Genomic DNA, 16,531 nt, shown 5'->3' on the forward strand with positions numbered 1-16,531 from the left:
GCACCCACATGGCACTGCACCTCAGGGAGCTCCACCTAGTCCCCATTCACAAGCGCAGCCAATTCATACTCCTCACACACACATATAAAGCCTTACACAGCATTGGACCAGCATACCTGAAAAGCTAGATTGCACTTTCACCAGCCTGCCAGACTCCTATGGTTGGTCTCACTCGCACACCCCCCACACATTCACAAAAGCAGAGCAGGAGGCAGCACATTCTCCTACATCGCACCCAAAACATGGAACGACCTCCCTTAACACATCAGGACCTCCTCCTCTCATTTTGAGCAAGAGACGGAATACTTGGCTCTAAGAATAATTCTGCTGGGACCACACACCTGCTCAAGTGCCTGGATAACCTCACTGGTGTGTTCTACATAACATAACATAACCAGGGAATGAGGCTGCAAAATAAAAAGGACCTTATTAATATTACTTACAGCTCAAGGAATATGTCCGTTTTGATGTGGTGGAATGACAGGAGGTATATATTTTCCCCTTCTTCTGACATTAAGACAAGGTTTGGGTCTTAGCAATGCAAACATCTTCAACGGTTGTAGAACTCTCAGAACGAAATGGCACTCATGTCATCAAGGAGGGGCATGCCTTGAACCTTCATAAGCCCAAGATGCTAACATATTTTTAATAAACACTGAAAAAATGTATTTTTGTTTATGACAAGGATGGCTTATTTAAAGAAATGTTTTAAAACTCTTATATAATAAATATGCGAGTCTCTGGCTACCTGTAAGTCATGGTTTGTTTGCTATTGTTGATTCATACTCATTCCTTTTTGTTATCTTCAGACTTTTCTATGGATCATTATTTTCTTTCCTGTCCTCTCAGGTCAACTCCAGAAGTATGAGGGTGGCAGGTGGTACCCAGTTCCTGCAGAGGATCACCTTAAAATGACCAAACTGGATGGGCAAGTTTGGATTGCACTCTACAATCTCCTCCTGAGACCGGAGTGCCAGCAGAAATACAACTTCAACAACTTCAACAAAGGCCAACTGTTAAAGGTATAGTGGTCTCTTGTAATAAAATTGCAAGAATTGTCCTCCCCTCCGTGGTGAAAAAAGCAACACATCCTATTCATGCTCATCAGAGCATTGTCACCAGTTACCTTATTTTCTGCTGAATGATGTGGATTGTAATTTTATTTTTGAATGAGTTGCCTGGCTTGAATACTCTTGGACGCTTTTGTTATTTTCTGCTGTTGTTCCTTCCACCCGTCCTTAAGCTCAGCGAAACAGGTTCACTTTAGGTTATCTCTGTTACTGTCCCTACAGAAGCATGCATAATAAGGGTGCACTGATCACTAAAGGGACACTGGAATTCATCACTGTAAAAGAGAGTCACAGGCCAGTACAGAGCCTCAGACACCGCACTTGATAATTATTATGTTTTCTCCCAGTTGGAGGTCATCCTCACTGGATGTCAGCTATTGCTGTCAGTAATCCTTTAGAATCTGGTTGCAAGGCTGTCTAACACTGGTACCAGATGTTCCCCAACCATACCCACCTTTCTTTAATAAGGAAAGGATGTAAAACCATCTTGTGAAATTTGGAAAGCTCACCTGTGGTTGGATGACAATGCACAATCGTAGTTCAGGCAGCCTTTATATTAATCTAAGCTAGCATAAACCTTCTGTTCTGATGACATTTTCACATTACTTTTGCCATTAGCTTGCTTTCATTCTGCACTGAGAGGCTTTAATCATAAATGGCACATTTCTTTGCATCACATTATATTTGAATATTGTCAAGCATAGGACATGGAAAAAGGGTCACTTGTCATTGTACAATTTGAGCACCATTTTCTGCATATATATTTTTTTATTTTACTGTCTTTCAACTTAGCAAATCAATTTTCGTTGACTGAGACTTCAGTCTTCAGACTCTCTATTTCCACCAGACCTCTAGTAACGTGGGACAAAGCGAGAACCATTTTATCATATACTAGATTGTACTGTGCTGTTGCTGTCTCCCTCGCGGTATGTCATGTTTGAGAATGGTTCTAGAAGTATGACTGAAGGGGTCTATCACCCTTTTTCTTACTTTCCCCACACTTCAGTTATTTTCTTTTGATTCACCACTATTTATCCCCTTCTTGTCTTAACGATTTCTCTCCCATTTCCTTTTTCTTTTTTTAGGTATCGCGCCTAGTGTTGCAGTGCACAACATTGCAAGACCTCTTGTAAGGGAGTTCTGAAAGCTGCTTACATTCTCATGTGTGTGATCAGGCTTTCGCCGCCCGGCATTGGCTTTAGCGTTTTTTTTTTTAAACTTACGCTATTGAGCAAAGGCGGGCGTATGCCTCGCCTTTGCAACGCCCATTCCAGTCCGTGTTTAGTAAGCATGGGCGAATTTTGTGAATTTGCGATCCGCGAATTTGCGAATTCGCGATCCGCAAAATTCGCGAGTTTGTGCGAATTTTTTAATTTTTGCGTGTTTGCGGGTGTTCGCGGGGTGCTTTGCGTGTTCGCAGGTTTTTTTTTGCCTGGTTAATCACTGCCACCCTCTCGATTTTTATGCCCTTCTGCCCTCTGTACCACTCGTTTCTGTGCCCTTCTGCCCTCTGCCCCACTCATTTTTTGTCCCCTTCTGCCCTCTGTCCCACTTTTGTGCCCTTCTGCCCTCAGCCCCACTTAGAATGGCACTGGCAAGCTGCCAGGCCATTCTAAAATAGCTACAAAGAGCTTCAACAGGAAGCACTCATAGATAAAGTAAAGCAGGTGCTCGAGTTGAAGGTCAAATTAAGTTACACAATCATTAATCACCCCAAGTTTGGGGTGATTAATGATTGTGTAACTGAATTTGAGCTTCAACTCGAGCACCTGCTTTACTTTATCTATTAGAGCTTCCTGTTGAAGCTGACTTTTGTAACTATTTTAGAATGGCTCTGGCAGCTTGCCGGCGCCATTCTAAAAGAGTTACAAAAGTCAGCTTGAACTTTTGACCCAATCCGTTCCGCTCGCGGATTTTGCGGGAAATTCGCGAATCTCGCAGATTGCAAATTTAACAAAAATCCGCAAAATCCACGAGCGGAACGGATTTTACGCCCATGCTTAGTGTTTAGCATGCGCAGTAGCGTGCATTCGGCTCGCTGCCGTGCTCCCTCCCCCCGCTCCTCTGTGGTGCGCGCGCACCACTGGTTTACAGAATGCAAGCTCCCTTAAAGCTAGCACTTTTCTGACGAGCATGACACCCATACCCATCACACGCTCCCTGGGTGTGCCCGTCCAGAGGAGAGGCATGAACAATTGTTGGTCGTTTTGGCGTCATGGGAGAAAAGAAAAGCAGGCTACAGCAGTATAGAATGACATGTCAGAGTAGAAAAAAAAGAATATATGCAACCTCCTTTATAAATTCTTCAAACTACAAAGAGAAATCAGTGTCTAACACCATCAGCTCAACCGTTCGTGACCACAGACCGGGTCCCAGAGGTTCTGGCTGGCAGCTCACTGCGCTCGAGACCAGAGACCGTCTCGCACAAGACTGATAATGAATACTGTACGGTTAGTCCTCACTCACTTAGTGTGCAGGGTTCCCGCCACCTCTGCTCAAACCTTGGGCGCCTTTCCTTCATCACACGAGCAGAGTAGTCTGGGAAAGGAAATCCTAAACCTCCCAGAGCAGGCAGAGTATACTGACCTGTACGTCAAAACATGCACGTCATGCGTGAAGGTGGGGCCACGATGAGCTTGTGGCTATTGTAGTGTTGGCAAGGGGTAGGGACAGCCTATGCCATAGAGTGGGGCCTAACTTAACTTGAGCGCAATAACGGACACAGACACTAGCTGGTAGTTAGGGCCGAAGACCCCGAGGCGGTCTCGTGCCCGTTTATTTATACCTGGGGCGTGACCCGCCCTCAGGCTGTGTGCGTGCGTGCGTGTGTGGACGGGCTGGGTGGCTCCGTCAGTACATCCCTCCAAACTCACAGTTCTTTAGTCCCGGTTACTTTACTGTCCCAGAGACACGGAGACCCCATGCATAGTCCTTGAGTCTCTGACTGGGGGTTGGGTTGGGTCGAAGATTATATCTCCGGCTCCTCGGCTCTGCGACTGACTCTTCGTTTTCCGGTTCCACTCTGCTACTTGCTGAGCTTGCCGGACTAATACTAAACTCCAAGGCAGGTCTGGGCACCGATGTTTCCCGAACTGGCTGATCCGTCGGCGTCCCAGGGGGCGTTAGATCTTCGTCGCCTCCCTCCATGTCCTCGGACCCTTGTTCGCTCGAGGTTCCTTCTCCGGAGATTCGTTTGAACCACGACACATTCCTCGTCACGGCTCTCCTGCCACGTGTGGCTGACACCATCGTGCCATGGATGTTTACGACCTCCCATACCTCGGGTTCAAATGTGGTCTGATATTTCCAGTTGTGTTGACGAGTCTTTAACACCATGCGGTCGCCAACCACGAGTGGTCTGACCTGGGCATGTCGTGCTCTGCTGGCTCTTTCATTGGTATTTCTCCTGCGGTTCTGAGTTGCCTCGTGGTCTAACTCGGGGGCTCTCCATGCGGGGCTCGTCGGTATGCTCTCGCGGTGTTCTCCGAAACATGACGTGCGCCGGCGCACACTTGGTGGTACAGTGTGGGGTTTGTCGATATGCGCTTAGGAACTGGGCCAGGCACTCCTCCGGCGCTTCTCCCTGCTCCACACCAATCTTGAGGGCTCGGTTCATGGTTCTCATGAACCTCTCGGCCTCGCCGTTTGCCTGTGGCCACTGAGGCGTGATCTTCCTGTGGTTGATTCCTCTCCTGCTTAGGTATGTCTTGAAATCGTTGCCTTGAAAAGGCGGCCCATTGTCTGATTTTATCTCGTCTGGGAAACCTAGCATGGCAAAAGTACGGTCTTCACGTGGCTGAATGCAGTGGAGGGTATCACCTCGACTACTGGGAACTTGGAGCATGAGTCGATGAGCACCAGGGCTTGTCGTCCATCAGGGAATGATCCGAAGTCCATACTGATCTTTGACCACGGGGTCTCGCACGGGTCCTCCGTGATGACCGGGTGTGGAGCTGGTTCTTGGCTGGTGATGACACACGAGTGACAGTTCTGGATTTCTGTTTCCACCGCACTGTCGAGTCCCGGGAACCATACCCGGCTACGCAGGCGGGCCTTTGTCTTTGTCACACCTTGATGTCCCTGGTGAGCGAGGCAAACTACTTCTTTCTGCAGGCTCTCTGGTATAACAATGGTGGTGCCTCTCAACACCACACCATGGGGTCCCATGCTTAGTTCACTCTGAGCTCGCCACATCTGTTGCCGAAAGGTCTGTTCTTCCTGCGTGAGTCCACTGCAACCATCCAGGAAACGCTTCCAGGAATGACTTTCAAGTGTGGCTTTTACCCTGCGGAGGCATTCATCTCCGTCCGTGGCAGCACCTATCTCCTCCAGCGTGAGTGCTTTGGGACATGCATCCTGTGACAGTGCCCTGACGAACTCCTCCACTTCCTCTCCGTCTTCTAGCTCTGATGCGGGAGAGGGTTGCCCTGGATGTCTTGACAGGAAATCCGCCGGGTTGTCCGCTCCGGGGCGGAAGATGACTTCGAAGCGGTAGGGTTGAAGCTGGACGGCCCATCTTTCGATCCTGGGTGGCGCAAGCCTGGCAGAGCCTCCGAACAGCGGCACGAGCGGCTTGTGGTCCGTGATGACTTTGAACTCGTGGCCAAATAGGTACAAGTGAAAATGCTGACACGCCCACTTGATGGCGAGCGCCTCCCTTTCTATTTGCGCGTACCTCATCTCTGTCTGTGTCAGTGCTCGGCTCGCATACGCGGTGGGAACCCACTCCTGGCTTTCCGTCTTTTGCATCAGGACTGCACCTAGCCCCAGCGGGCTAGCAACTACGACAACCTATGTTAGTCTATGCGGTCTGAAGTACGCCATGACCTTTTCGTCTATGAGGGCGTCCTTAACTGCTCAGAATGCCTCGTCCTCCTTCCCTGACCATGACCACGGCTGCCCAGACTTGGTGAGTGTGCGTAGGGGTTCCGACAGGGACGCCAAGTTGGAGATGAAGCGACCACAATAAGTGGCCATCCCTAAGAAGCTGCGGACTTCGGTCGCAGATGTCGGCTTCGGTGCTGCCCGGATGGCGTCCACTTTCTTTGGGTCTACTTTCAGGCCGTCTCGGGAGAATGCGTATCCAAAGAACTCCACTGATTCGTTGTAGAAGGAACACTTCTCCCTGTGTAGGGTGAGGCCATGCTCAGCAAGCCTCCGGAGGGTGGCCCGAAGGTGTCCGTGGTGCTCTTCTAGCGTCTTGGAGAAGACAAGGATGTCATCACTCAGGTTGATGACTCCTGGAAGTCCCGATAGTGTCTCCCTGATTGCATTTTGAAATACTTCGGCGGCCAAGGAGACACCGAAGCTCAGACGCTTGTACCTGCGGAGGCCTACATGGGTCGAGAAGGTTGTGATATTCCGGCTGTCGGGGTGTAGCTCGAGCTGGTGATATCCAGCATTGAGGTCCAATTTAGAGAACCAGCGGGCTCCATTTAGATCTGCCACTATATCGTCCATCGTTGGCGTGAGGTGCCTCTCCCTCTTGATGGCCTTGTTAGGGAGGCGCATATCCACGCAGAGTCTTTTGGCACCTGGTTGCTTTGGCTTGGGGGCCACCACAAGGGGCGATACCCAGGGAGTGGGCCCTGATACCTTCTCTATCACCCCGAGTTCCTCTAGTTTCTTCAGCTCAGCTTCCACCTGCGGCCGCAGGTGAAAAGGAACCCTTCGGTGCCGCAGTGCCGTTGGTTTCACCGTGTGGTCGATGTGCAACTTGAACATCTTCCCCTTCAGGCGGCCTAACCCTTGGAAGGGCGCTGGGAACTCGTCCAGCATGGCATCCGCATGTCGTTCGTGTATCTGGTTAGCGAAGAACACCAGTTGCAGGTCCTCCGCTGTGTGGCAGCTGAGGAGCGTGCCCCGCTTGCCACCTGTCACATGGAACTTGGTGTTTACTTCCTGGCCGTTGCAAGCAACTGTCACATCAATTACTCCTCGCAGGGGTAGTGGATCATCACTGTCATACGTGTATATTCTCGCTTTTGAGGGTGATAGTGGCGGTCGAGGGGACAATTGTTCATACTGTACGTTGTCCATCACATTCACCGATGCGCCGTTATCGATTAGTGCTTGCACCGGGGATCCTTCAATCTGAACTTCGCACATGGGCGGGGGCCGTCTTCTCGAACCTTCCCGTCCCACAAACGAGACAAAGAACACCTCGTCATCGTCGTCGTCTATTCTGCATGCCGACTGGGCGGCGTCACCACCGGGGCCAGGGTCTTCAAGCGAGAGTTGGCGCACCCCTTGGGCGATGTTTCTCCCACCTTGGCCAGTCCGTCGATTGCCACTGCTGCGGCACACCTTTGCGAAGTGGTTCAGTTTTCCGCAGTTGGAACAAGTCTTCCCTCTCGCGAAGCACCGACCATTCGATGGGTGGTCCATCCCGCAATTCCCACAGGCAGATCGCGATGATGTTGGCTGTTGGTTCTTCTGCGTGTTTGGGAATGGCCTCCTGCGGAGGACGTCAACGTGTTCCTCTTTCACCGACACGTGTTTGGCTGGTGCAGCAGGCCTGTCGAGCGCAGCTTGCATCGCTTCTGCCCGGGCATTGGAGAGTTCGTGTGACCTGGCCAAAACGAGGATTTCATCCAAACTTATCCGGGGCTGTGGTAGGATGAGGCGTCTCAGTTGAACCGATCTGCAGCCTTGTATGAGTTGTGCTCTGATTTCCAGCGTCCGGTCCGGCAGTTCACAGGAGGTAGCCAGCTTGCGAAGCCTCGCATAGTATACGTCGATCGACTCGCCTTCCGCTTGACGGGCCTGGCGCATCTTGAACCATTCGTAAACAGGGTTGGCGCGTGGGTCGAAATGGCGATTGAGCGCCGCGACTGCAGCTGTGTAGTCATCTTCTTCACCTCTGTCCGGCAGGGTCTCGAACAGCTCGTACAGTTCGTCACCTCCGTAGCACATGAGCAGCGAGCGCTTCACTTTTGCGTCCGTTTCACGCACACCCACGAAGTAATGTTCCAGCCGCCCTAACCATAGGCGCCACCGCGCAGCCGCCGTGGGCGCGTCCGCCAGCTCGCTGAAGGGCGGGAGTGGTGCGGCCATGGCATGTCCGGGCAGGGCGGGTGGGGCGTTGGCGACGGGGGCCAGAGCCTGCGCATTAGGTGGTACCGCTTGTTGTTGGGCCGGAGCCTGTGGGGCTGGGGCTGGAGGAACCGTGTTGCCATCCGCCTGCACATTCATTCTTGGCACGTGGTAGAGCGCGGGCTACGTGCAGACGCAAACCCTGCACGGCGAAGTTCGGCCGTCTGAAGCAGTGGAGGTGTGGGTGGGCTTCCGCAGCCGCCAAGGGGTGTTGGGTGTGCACAAACTGCGTAGTCGTTGGCCACAGGGGGCTGTAGAGCCTTGGGGATGCGGAGTCCGGTCACAGGAGCAGCACCAATCGCTTCCCCCAGCAGGAAAACGGACCTCCGCGAGATGCGTGAGGATTAGCAGGGCGGGAAACACACGCCCGCGAGATGCGTGAGAGAGCGCCGGGGCGGGTTGTGCACGTCCGCGAATTTCGAGCGCAGAGGCGGGGTGCGCGTCTGGGGCCGATGCCTCCCCCGGCTGACGCTCTGCAGGCACCCGCGTGGTTCCGCGCCCACAGGCCTCGCTCTGCGGCGCGAATCCGTTGGGGATGGGGGCGTGTGGCGGGGCCCCTCCCAGGACACGCAGCGGGCGGCAGCCGACAGCAAGGTAATGCCCCGAAGAGGGGGGGGGGCTCACCTGAGCGCCAAGGCAGGCGCGACGACCTCGTTGGTGGTCCGAAGGGGCCGGACAGGCCCAGGCAGCAGGGCCACCCACGTGTTTGACGAAGTGGACCACAGCCGCATGCTCAAGCGCAGGCAGCGTGAGCGCGGCGCCCAGGACACCGCGGGACACAACAGGCGTCTCCGCGGGGCGAGGCGTGGGCAGAGTACCCGCCTCGTCGCCAGTGTAGTGTTGGCAAGGGGTAGGGACAACCTATGCCACAGAGTGGGGCCTAACTTAACTTGAGCGCAATAACGGACACAGACACTGCGTGCGTTCTTGTGTGCGTGTGTGGACGGGCCGGGTGGCTCCGTCAGTACAGCTATGATTGGGGAAAATAAATATCACGCGGCACGGCATCAGTAACGTAAGTCGGTTCGACTAGAGTGTGCAGGTTGTAACTCTTTGCGCAGTAATTAATGAAAAGTGTTTCAAAAAGAAAGAAGCAGGAAGGTAATTATACGTCTAGTTGAACAAGGGGTACGGGTGGTGGTGTAGGATGCGTGCTGTAGAGACGAGGGAACAGGTGTCAGAACTGCACTCGCGTTTTGCTGGTGTAACCTGCCTCCCTACAGCTGTAAAAGCGTAGTTCACCAAGCATTGTTTCATGTACCTTTATTCAAAGGACACTTCAATGAACAAGAATTTCATGTTGCAAGTAACGTGCTACTGTTATATAATTTAGTAATACACGTCATCTCCCCGTTAGCAACACCAAAGGCTAAGTCTGCCCTCTTTTTCCTCTGTACCATAACTCTCAAAATACCACTTTGTGAAGAAGCACATACTGTCCAGTGTCATACATACACTCACGGAGCATGAAAAAGTTTGCCCTCTCTCTTTCTGGGGGGTTGTGGGACTAACCGCCACACATAGAATGTTGAACGGGATTCCTCTGCTGACATCCTACCTTGGCACTCATATTCAGGGCACAAGTCCTAAAACAAGCATTTGCAATGCTATGGGAACAGGATGTGGTCTGTCGGCTAGTCCTAGCAAGTTGGCTTGAATGCTGCAGTTCCAGTAGGGTATATTTGTATATTTAAGAAATGAAAGAAGAGGCCTCTGTGGCCCCTGCCTTCTTGACAGACCACCCAGCCCTGCTCCCATGGGAAAATAACTCTGTGACCCCTGTGACTCCGGGTGCATTTCCTTTTACAAAGCAGTCCTTGTCCACACATAGCATGAGTAGCAGGGAAAAAAGCACATGCTTCAAAATAGCCAGCCTATCTCGCATGTTAGTTTCCAGATGCGTTCATTTTATGTCATGCTCCCAAGTATGATTATGTAGCTAAGATGCTTGTTCATTATTTTCATTAGTAACATTGTTTTTCTTACACTTTTGAGTGTTAATAAAATACATATTCTGACTTCTGAAGGACTGGCATTGTTGCCCCCTCTCTGAATATTCTTCCACTTCTTCTCATGATTCATGGCTGCATCTTCATAAGCGTCGTATCATGAAGAGATATCGCCAGAAGTCATCCAATCAGAGGGCGTACAAGATAACGTCGTGGGGCGAAGGCTCCAGGGTGCCTGCTCAGCTTACTTAAATGTATTTTTAAGGGTACTTCTGTGAGAAAGAGCATAGCAACAGACACTGAAAACAACATTTATTAAGTCAAACTGCTTACATTATACAGAAAGCGTTCAGAAATGAGACAATGAAATAAAAAGTCTTCGCTATGCTTTATATTTTAGTTGCAGATGTGGAGCTGCATCTCCCTGTGTCTTTCCATCACCAGAGGCAAATCACAGTCCATTGCAAATATAAAAGCAAAAGTAAAAAGCATTGTTATTTTCAACACAAACAGCTCTAACTTTAACAAATGCGAGACCTATTGCATTGCAAATGCTTGTTTTAATCCACATCTGCCTACCAAACACTATATTACTGTCCCCATATGTCTTTCTGTTAGCATTTATTTTTTTATAAACATCAATTGTCTTCCTCCCTTTACCATGCAGATCGCTTTCTTATTTTTCTGGCATTTTCTTTTTAAACCACTCTACTCATTACTTTAACTTTCCTACATGTATTTTGTTGATATCAATCTTCCTTTCTCTTCTTTCTTTACTCTTCATTCACCCTGCCTTCTCAATCTTGGTTCCCTTTCTCATCGTTTTGCTTTGTCTCGTTTATTCTTCCCTTCCTTTTCTTTTATAGTATTTGCTCTCACTCCCTTTGGCCATCCTTCGTTTTATTAGCGTCCTCTTAATGTTCTCTATTCTGCTGTTTTGTTTCCATAAATCACTTACTGATTTTGCTCATCTCTTTACTTAGCTACGTGGCTTCCTAACAGATGTGCTCATTGACCAGTTGCCAAATCTGGTGGAGCTGCAGCGATTCCTGGGACATATCTCTGTGAGTGAACCAGCACCTCCCAAAAAAGATCTGGTGCTTGAACAGGTACTCAAGCTCAAATTACACTTTGTTCTCAATTTGATCCTCCAAAGCTTCTCCAGGATATTTTTTAAGAGCGGCTTTGTTTTGCACGGATACCTACGAAAATAAATGTGGTATTTATTCAAGCTGATGGGCAGCATAATACTCCAATTGAGGCGTAAGTGCTTTGAAAGACACTAAAGGTATTGAATATGTTTGTTTTGCGCCTGCCAACTCCATCTCCACCACCCACTTTTATTTCCAGAGTTTGAGCCAAGTTAAGTTTGTATTTTCTTTCTGAGCACACAGTGTAACTGTGTCATTTTGTTAAAGAACTGTTCTTTGCCATCATCACAGGTTAGTTTCTGCTTACAACCTGCTCGTCCCATCTTCATAGCCAGTAAGATGACAGACTCACTTAAGTGCTGGTTTCTGATATGATCTGCATATCACAAGTCTGAAACCAGCAACTATCACCCATTCATTTACCCTTTAGAGATGAATACATTCATTACCACTATATTGGATAATAGAAAAATCTTTTATTTACAGTGCCCCAACAATTACATACATGTGGCAACACATTGTTGTTGTTCTCCTCATTATTATTATTTTTATTATTATCATGTAGTGTTGGCTGTCTATTCAGCCTTACTAAGTAGAGGTTTTGCCAATACCCTCATCACATAGTGGATGTGCTTTTATCCGTAGCTGCTTTGCTTATATCCGTATCATGAAGTGGCTTTGTATTGCACTATTACTTGTGACTCCACTTATCCTCTTCATGTATATATTAACCGTGGCCTTACTCTAGTGCCTAAGGGTGCATCACCCCCTAGCGGATAGTGGATGGTATACTCATCATGTAAATATTCTTTAAATAGTGATGCAGAGAAATCCTGCATAAAGCCTGTCCTGTTCCTTCCATATACCTCTATAAACAGTTGTACGTGTAACAGCAGCTTCCAGTTTGAAGCAACATGGCCACACCAAAAGTGCGTAAAACAGCTTAGATGAAATTGGAACGTATAGGTGCAAGTTGCTGAAAGTTCTATGCAGGAAGTTGAGCTAAGTTTAGGCTGTCCTCTTTTCAGTGTTTTTTTTTGTGGATTTCAGTTGTATTTTCAGTGTTTCCCTTTTGAAATGAGTCCTTACCAGTGGTTATTCAGCTGCCTAAGCCCCAAAATAGACAAAAATATGTTTTTTCCAGTCATCCCAAGACATGTTTGTTGCAGCAATTGATATAAAGCATATTTAATATTAAAAAAAGTCATGCAATTTATGTAGTGTCTTTCCGTTTGCAGTGTGTCCAATGAACTTATGTTAGACTGTTTTAAGCGTCTCATATCTTATTATATCTTACACTTACTCTTTTACTACTCTGCCTGGTGTACAGAACTATTAATAGATCGAAAAATGAAAAGTGCTGTATTCACTTTTTTAATTAAAAAATCCTGGACTCAGTTGGGGACATTCAACCACTCCTTATTGAATGTTATGACATTGTAGAAGTGGTCAACCCTTCCAACAGCAAAGTACCTTGTGAAAACTTTAACATTTTCAATTACAACAAGTTATGAATGTTATGACATTGTAGGAGTGGTCAACCCTTCCAACAGCAAAGTACCTTGTGAAACCTTTGAAACTTTCAATTACAACACATTAATTTGTAGCTCTGCATTCTGAGGCGCCCTAAACTATTTGCCACTACTTTTCTTTACTTTTTACCCGACTACATTAAGGTGGTGCTGCTGTTTACGTGGCCTTTCATAGCCGCCAATTGTCCCCATGGCAAATGTCTCTCTTTAAGTCAGTCCTAACCTTTTATCCGATAACACATTGTATTCTGGGACTTGAAATGTTGCTGTTAACATTGTACCCATGGTGGACCCATGGTGAACCCAAAGTAATAAAGTGCAGTTGTGTAAAAAGCCAGGATTATCTGAAGGTATCATACATGACAATGGGACAACTTGGAGCTATGAATTTTATTGATATTTGGAAAGGCCCTGTGTTGTGTTTTCACCACTGTTCCTTTTGCAAGGTGACAGCACTCTTTCCATAGGTACCCATCACTATAACTTATTTAGAATGTTTAAAGCCTGGGACATTAGGCAATCAAACTGCTATCATTAGTGACTTGTTATAAAAGGGAGCTGATGTATCCAAGATTTTTACCCAATCTGTGTCTCCTGGTTAATGTAATTGGAGATATTGGCCAAGAGTTTTATGAACCAACCATTACACCAATCAGTAAAATAATAAAACACTGCCCAAAAAATAAATAGGATCATAATATCCCCGGTATTTACAATGAATTCAATAATTAGATCAGACCTATATATTCTTCTAAGCCCTACACATTTAGTTGAAGCACACCAAACTGGAGGAAACAAAAGGAAGAATAAAACAATATTTTAGTGACATGCCTAGACAGCAAAACTCAAGCAGAATAATCCTAGACCAGTCTTTTTTGCTGCTCCTTGTAAAACAAAGCAACATTGTGTTTGCCCCTTCAGGAATAAATAAAAATGACCCATTCTCTCACACTTTCCTCTCCATAAATGGCATTTTAGTTTGTGGTTGTGCAGATGTTTAAAAGTATTTATATGTGTAAATTGCTAAAGGCTGTTTCCCTGTCAGTGCGGTTTGTCAATTATTTTACATTTAAACCTAAATTAGGACAGCCTAGCTATGTTATTTTGATGTGTCCACATAAAGTATAACTCTTTTTCCATGATTTTACAAACCTTTCCATCTAGCAGAGGTGGTAATCTTGTGTACCCTTCATACTACCACTGACCACCAAATAATTCCAGGTTTCATATCACTGATCTGGAACTAAGCTCAGTTTGCTTGCCATCATGTCTTTGTCATTCACATCAAGCTTTTTCTGTTATATACAAAAAAGCAAATGCAAAATTTTATTTCAACAAGGTCTAGCCCTCTTAACATGTAGACTGGCATGCTCCTACAGATTTGGGCCTTAGATCATCACATCATCTTTAATCCTACAGTGAATAACCTTCTCCAGGCAGATTTATTTCAAATGAGGGAACTGTGAGCTAGAATTTAAACAGTATGCCATATAAGAGAAATGTGGCAACTGCTATCATTAGCGACTTGTTATAAAAGGGAGCTGATGTATCCAAGATTTTTACCCAATCTGTGTTGACGTGGCAGAACCCTGATTGTAGGTGGCCTGCTAGGTGTGTATGTCTTAAACTACTTTGCGCGTTTTAAAAACCTTCTGCTTTTAACATTTATTCAGAATTTGCACTGATCAGATATTCTTATGCTCATTTTTATGCTTAAATTGCACATTGCACAGTTTATAATTCACCGTACCTTGACACCGCACCCATGCCCTGGTCCGACTCGGCAAGTGCCGCTGAGCGGAGGGCATTCCTGCGATGTGACATCAAGGGAGGGACACTTCCGGCAGCAGTTAGCGGACTAGCTTTTCCTGCTATACCGCTATTTAAACTGATGCCCGAGCGCACCCGCAGCGGGCGAGCTGGCGGCGCGCAAAAGGTGCTCAAAAAGCTAGCCCATCTGCAAAAAACCTTCTGCTTTTAACATTTAATCAGAATTTGCACTAATCAGATATTCTTATGCTCATTTTTATGCTTAAATAGCACTTTGCACAGTTTATAATTCACCGTACCGTGATACTGCACCCATGCCCTGGTCCGACTCGGCAAGTGCCGCTGAGCGGAGGGCATTCCTGCGATGTGACATCAAGGGAGGGACACTTCCGGCAGCAGTTAGCGGACTAGCTTTTCCTGCTATACCGCTTTTTAAACTGATGCCCGAGCGCACCCGCAGCGGGCGAGCTGGCGGCGCGCAAAAGGTGCTCAAAAAGCTAGCCCATCTGCATCCGTCCGCGCCCTGACCAGCAAGAGAATATTCTACTCAAGTACTCTATTGAAAAACTACCGCCCGGTATGCAATGCACACGCTTGCCCTCGCATTGAGATAGATTTGCTAACGAAGTGTTCCCCCCATTTGTCCCAATTGTACATTTACATTTAAATTACATGCCCATTCCAATTCTGCCCCTCTCCAGACTCCTCTCATGCACTTCAATCTGGAAAATTTTCATGCAGCGCTCATAAACGCACAACCCCTAGCTAAGCATAAATATGAGATATCCGATCTCCTAAAAAACCACAATCTTGATATACTCTTCATTACGGAAACCTTGACCGACCCCTCATCTGGGTCTGACTTTAGCTCTGCCACCCCCAATGGTTATCTACCCTACAGACAAGATAGACCCATCAAATGAGGAGGCGGATTAGCGATTATTTATCGCAATAAATACACAGCCAGGATGGAGACCTTTCCCTCTATTACCTGTGAAGCCTTCAACTTCTCTATCATGCTTACCCCTTCCCAACCCTTTAAGGGCGTTCTGCTATACCACCCACCTGGCCCCCGGGTAGACGTTCTCTCTACCTTGGGCAACATGCTAGAGCCTTTAGCAGGCGAACCTACTTTCACAATTGTAGGTGATTTTAATTTCCAACTTGAAAACAGCTCAGATAATGATACCATCTCACTGCTTACAGAATTAGAGGCAGTAGGACTCATGCAATTGGTGACTAGCCCCGCGCACTCTGCTGGTCACCACCTAGATGGCCTGTTCTCTAATAATCAATCTATCTCCTTGAAGAATATCTTACCTTTGGTCTAGACCGACACCTGTGCTGTACTATTTAACATCAAACTTAATAAAAAATCTATTGCAAATTCCACCTCGCACACACATACTTTCTTTACGGCTTGGAACAGTATAGACCCCCAGCTCCTTAAGTCGATCTTGCTATCCACACAAGCAGCCCCTTCACCAGACCCTGATCTTGCCTCATCAAACTACTCTGAATGGCTTCATCATGCACTGAATTCCCTGGTCCCACTTAAAAAACCCTCCAAAAATTGACACTCCCCTTCTGCCCCTTGGTTTTCAGAGGCCCTCAGATTACAGAAGCAACTATGTAGAAACCTTGAAAGACACTGGCGGAAAGACTACAGTAATAATGACAAAATCCGCTACAAACAGGCACTTGTCAAATATAAATTGCTCATTGTGCATGAGAAAAATAAATAATACACTGAACAGATAGAATCTGCACAAGACGCTAACAAACCATTATATCAGGTAGTAGACAAACTATCAGGGCATTCATCGAACCTCGCCACAGCCCCTTCACAAACCCTATGTGACTCACTTGCCAGCTACTTCTTTGAAAAGTTCAATGACATCTATACTAACTTCGCCTCTCAATCCAAGATTGATGATCAGCTCTCGAATCATGGCATTCTTGAA

General features: G+C 47.3%; 1 protein-coding gene across 1 annotated transcript in view; it reads left to right on the plus strand.

The window, feature by feature from the left end:
- ZMYND10 (zinc finger MYND-type containing 10) overlaps positions 1-16,531 on the plus strand; it is a 317,696-nt gene that overhangs the window by 252,397 nt on the left and 48,768 nt on the right. The window contains exons 8-9 of the mRNA XM_086936812.1: positions 850-1,022; positions 11,098-11,223. Of these exons, the coding sequence (XP_086792938.1) occupies positions 850-1,022; positions 11,098-11,223 (299 nt within the window). The remainder of the gene's footprint in view (positions 1-849; positions 1,023-11,097; positions 11,224-16,531) is intronic.

This window comes from Lissotriton vulgaris, chromosome 9 (assembly GCF_964263255.1).
Source record: "Lissotriton vulgaris chromosome 9, aLisVul1.2, whole genome shotgun sequence".
Lineage (NCBI taxonomy): Eukaryota > Metazoa > Chordata > Amphibia > Caudata > Salamandridae > Lissotriton > Lissotriton vulgaris.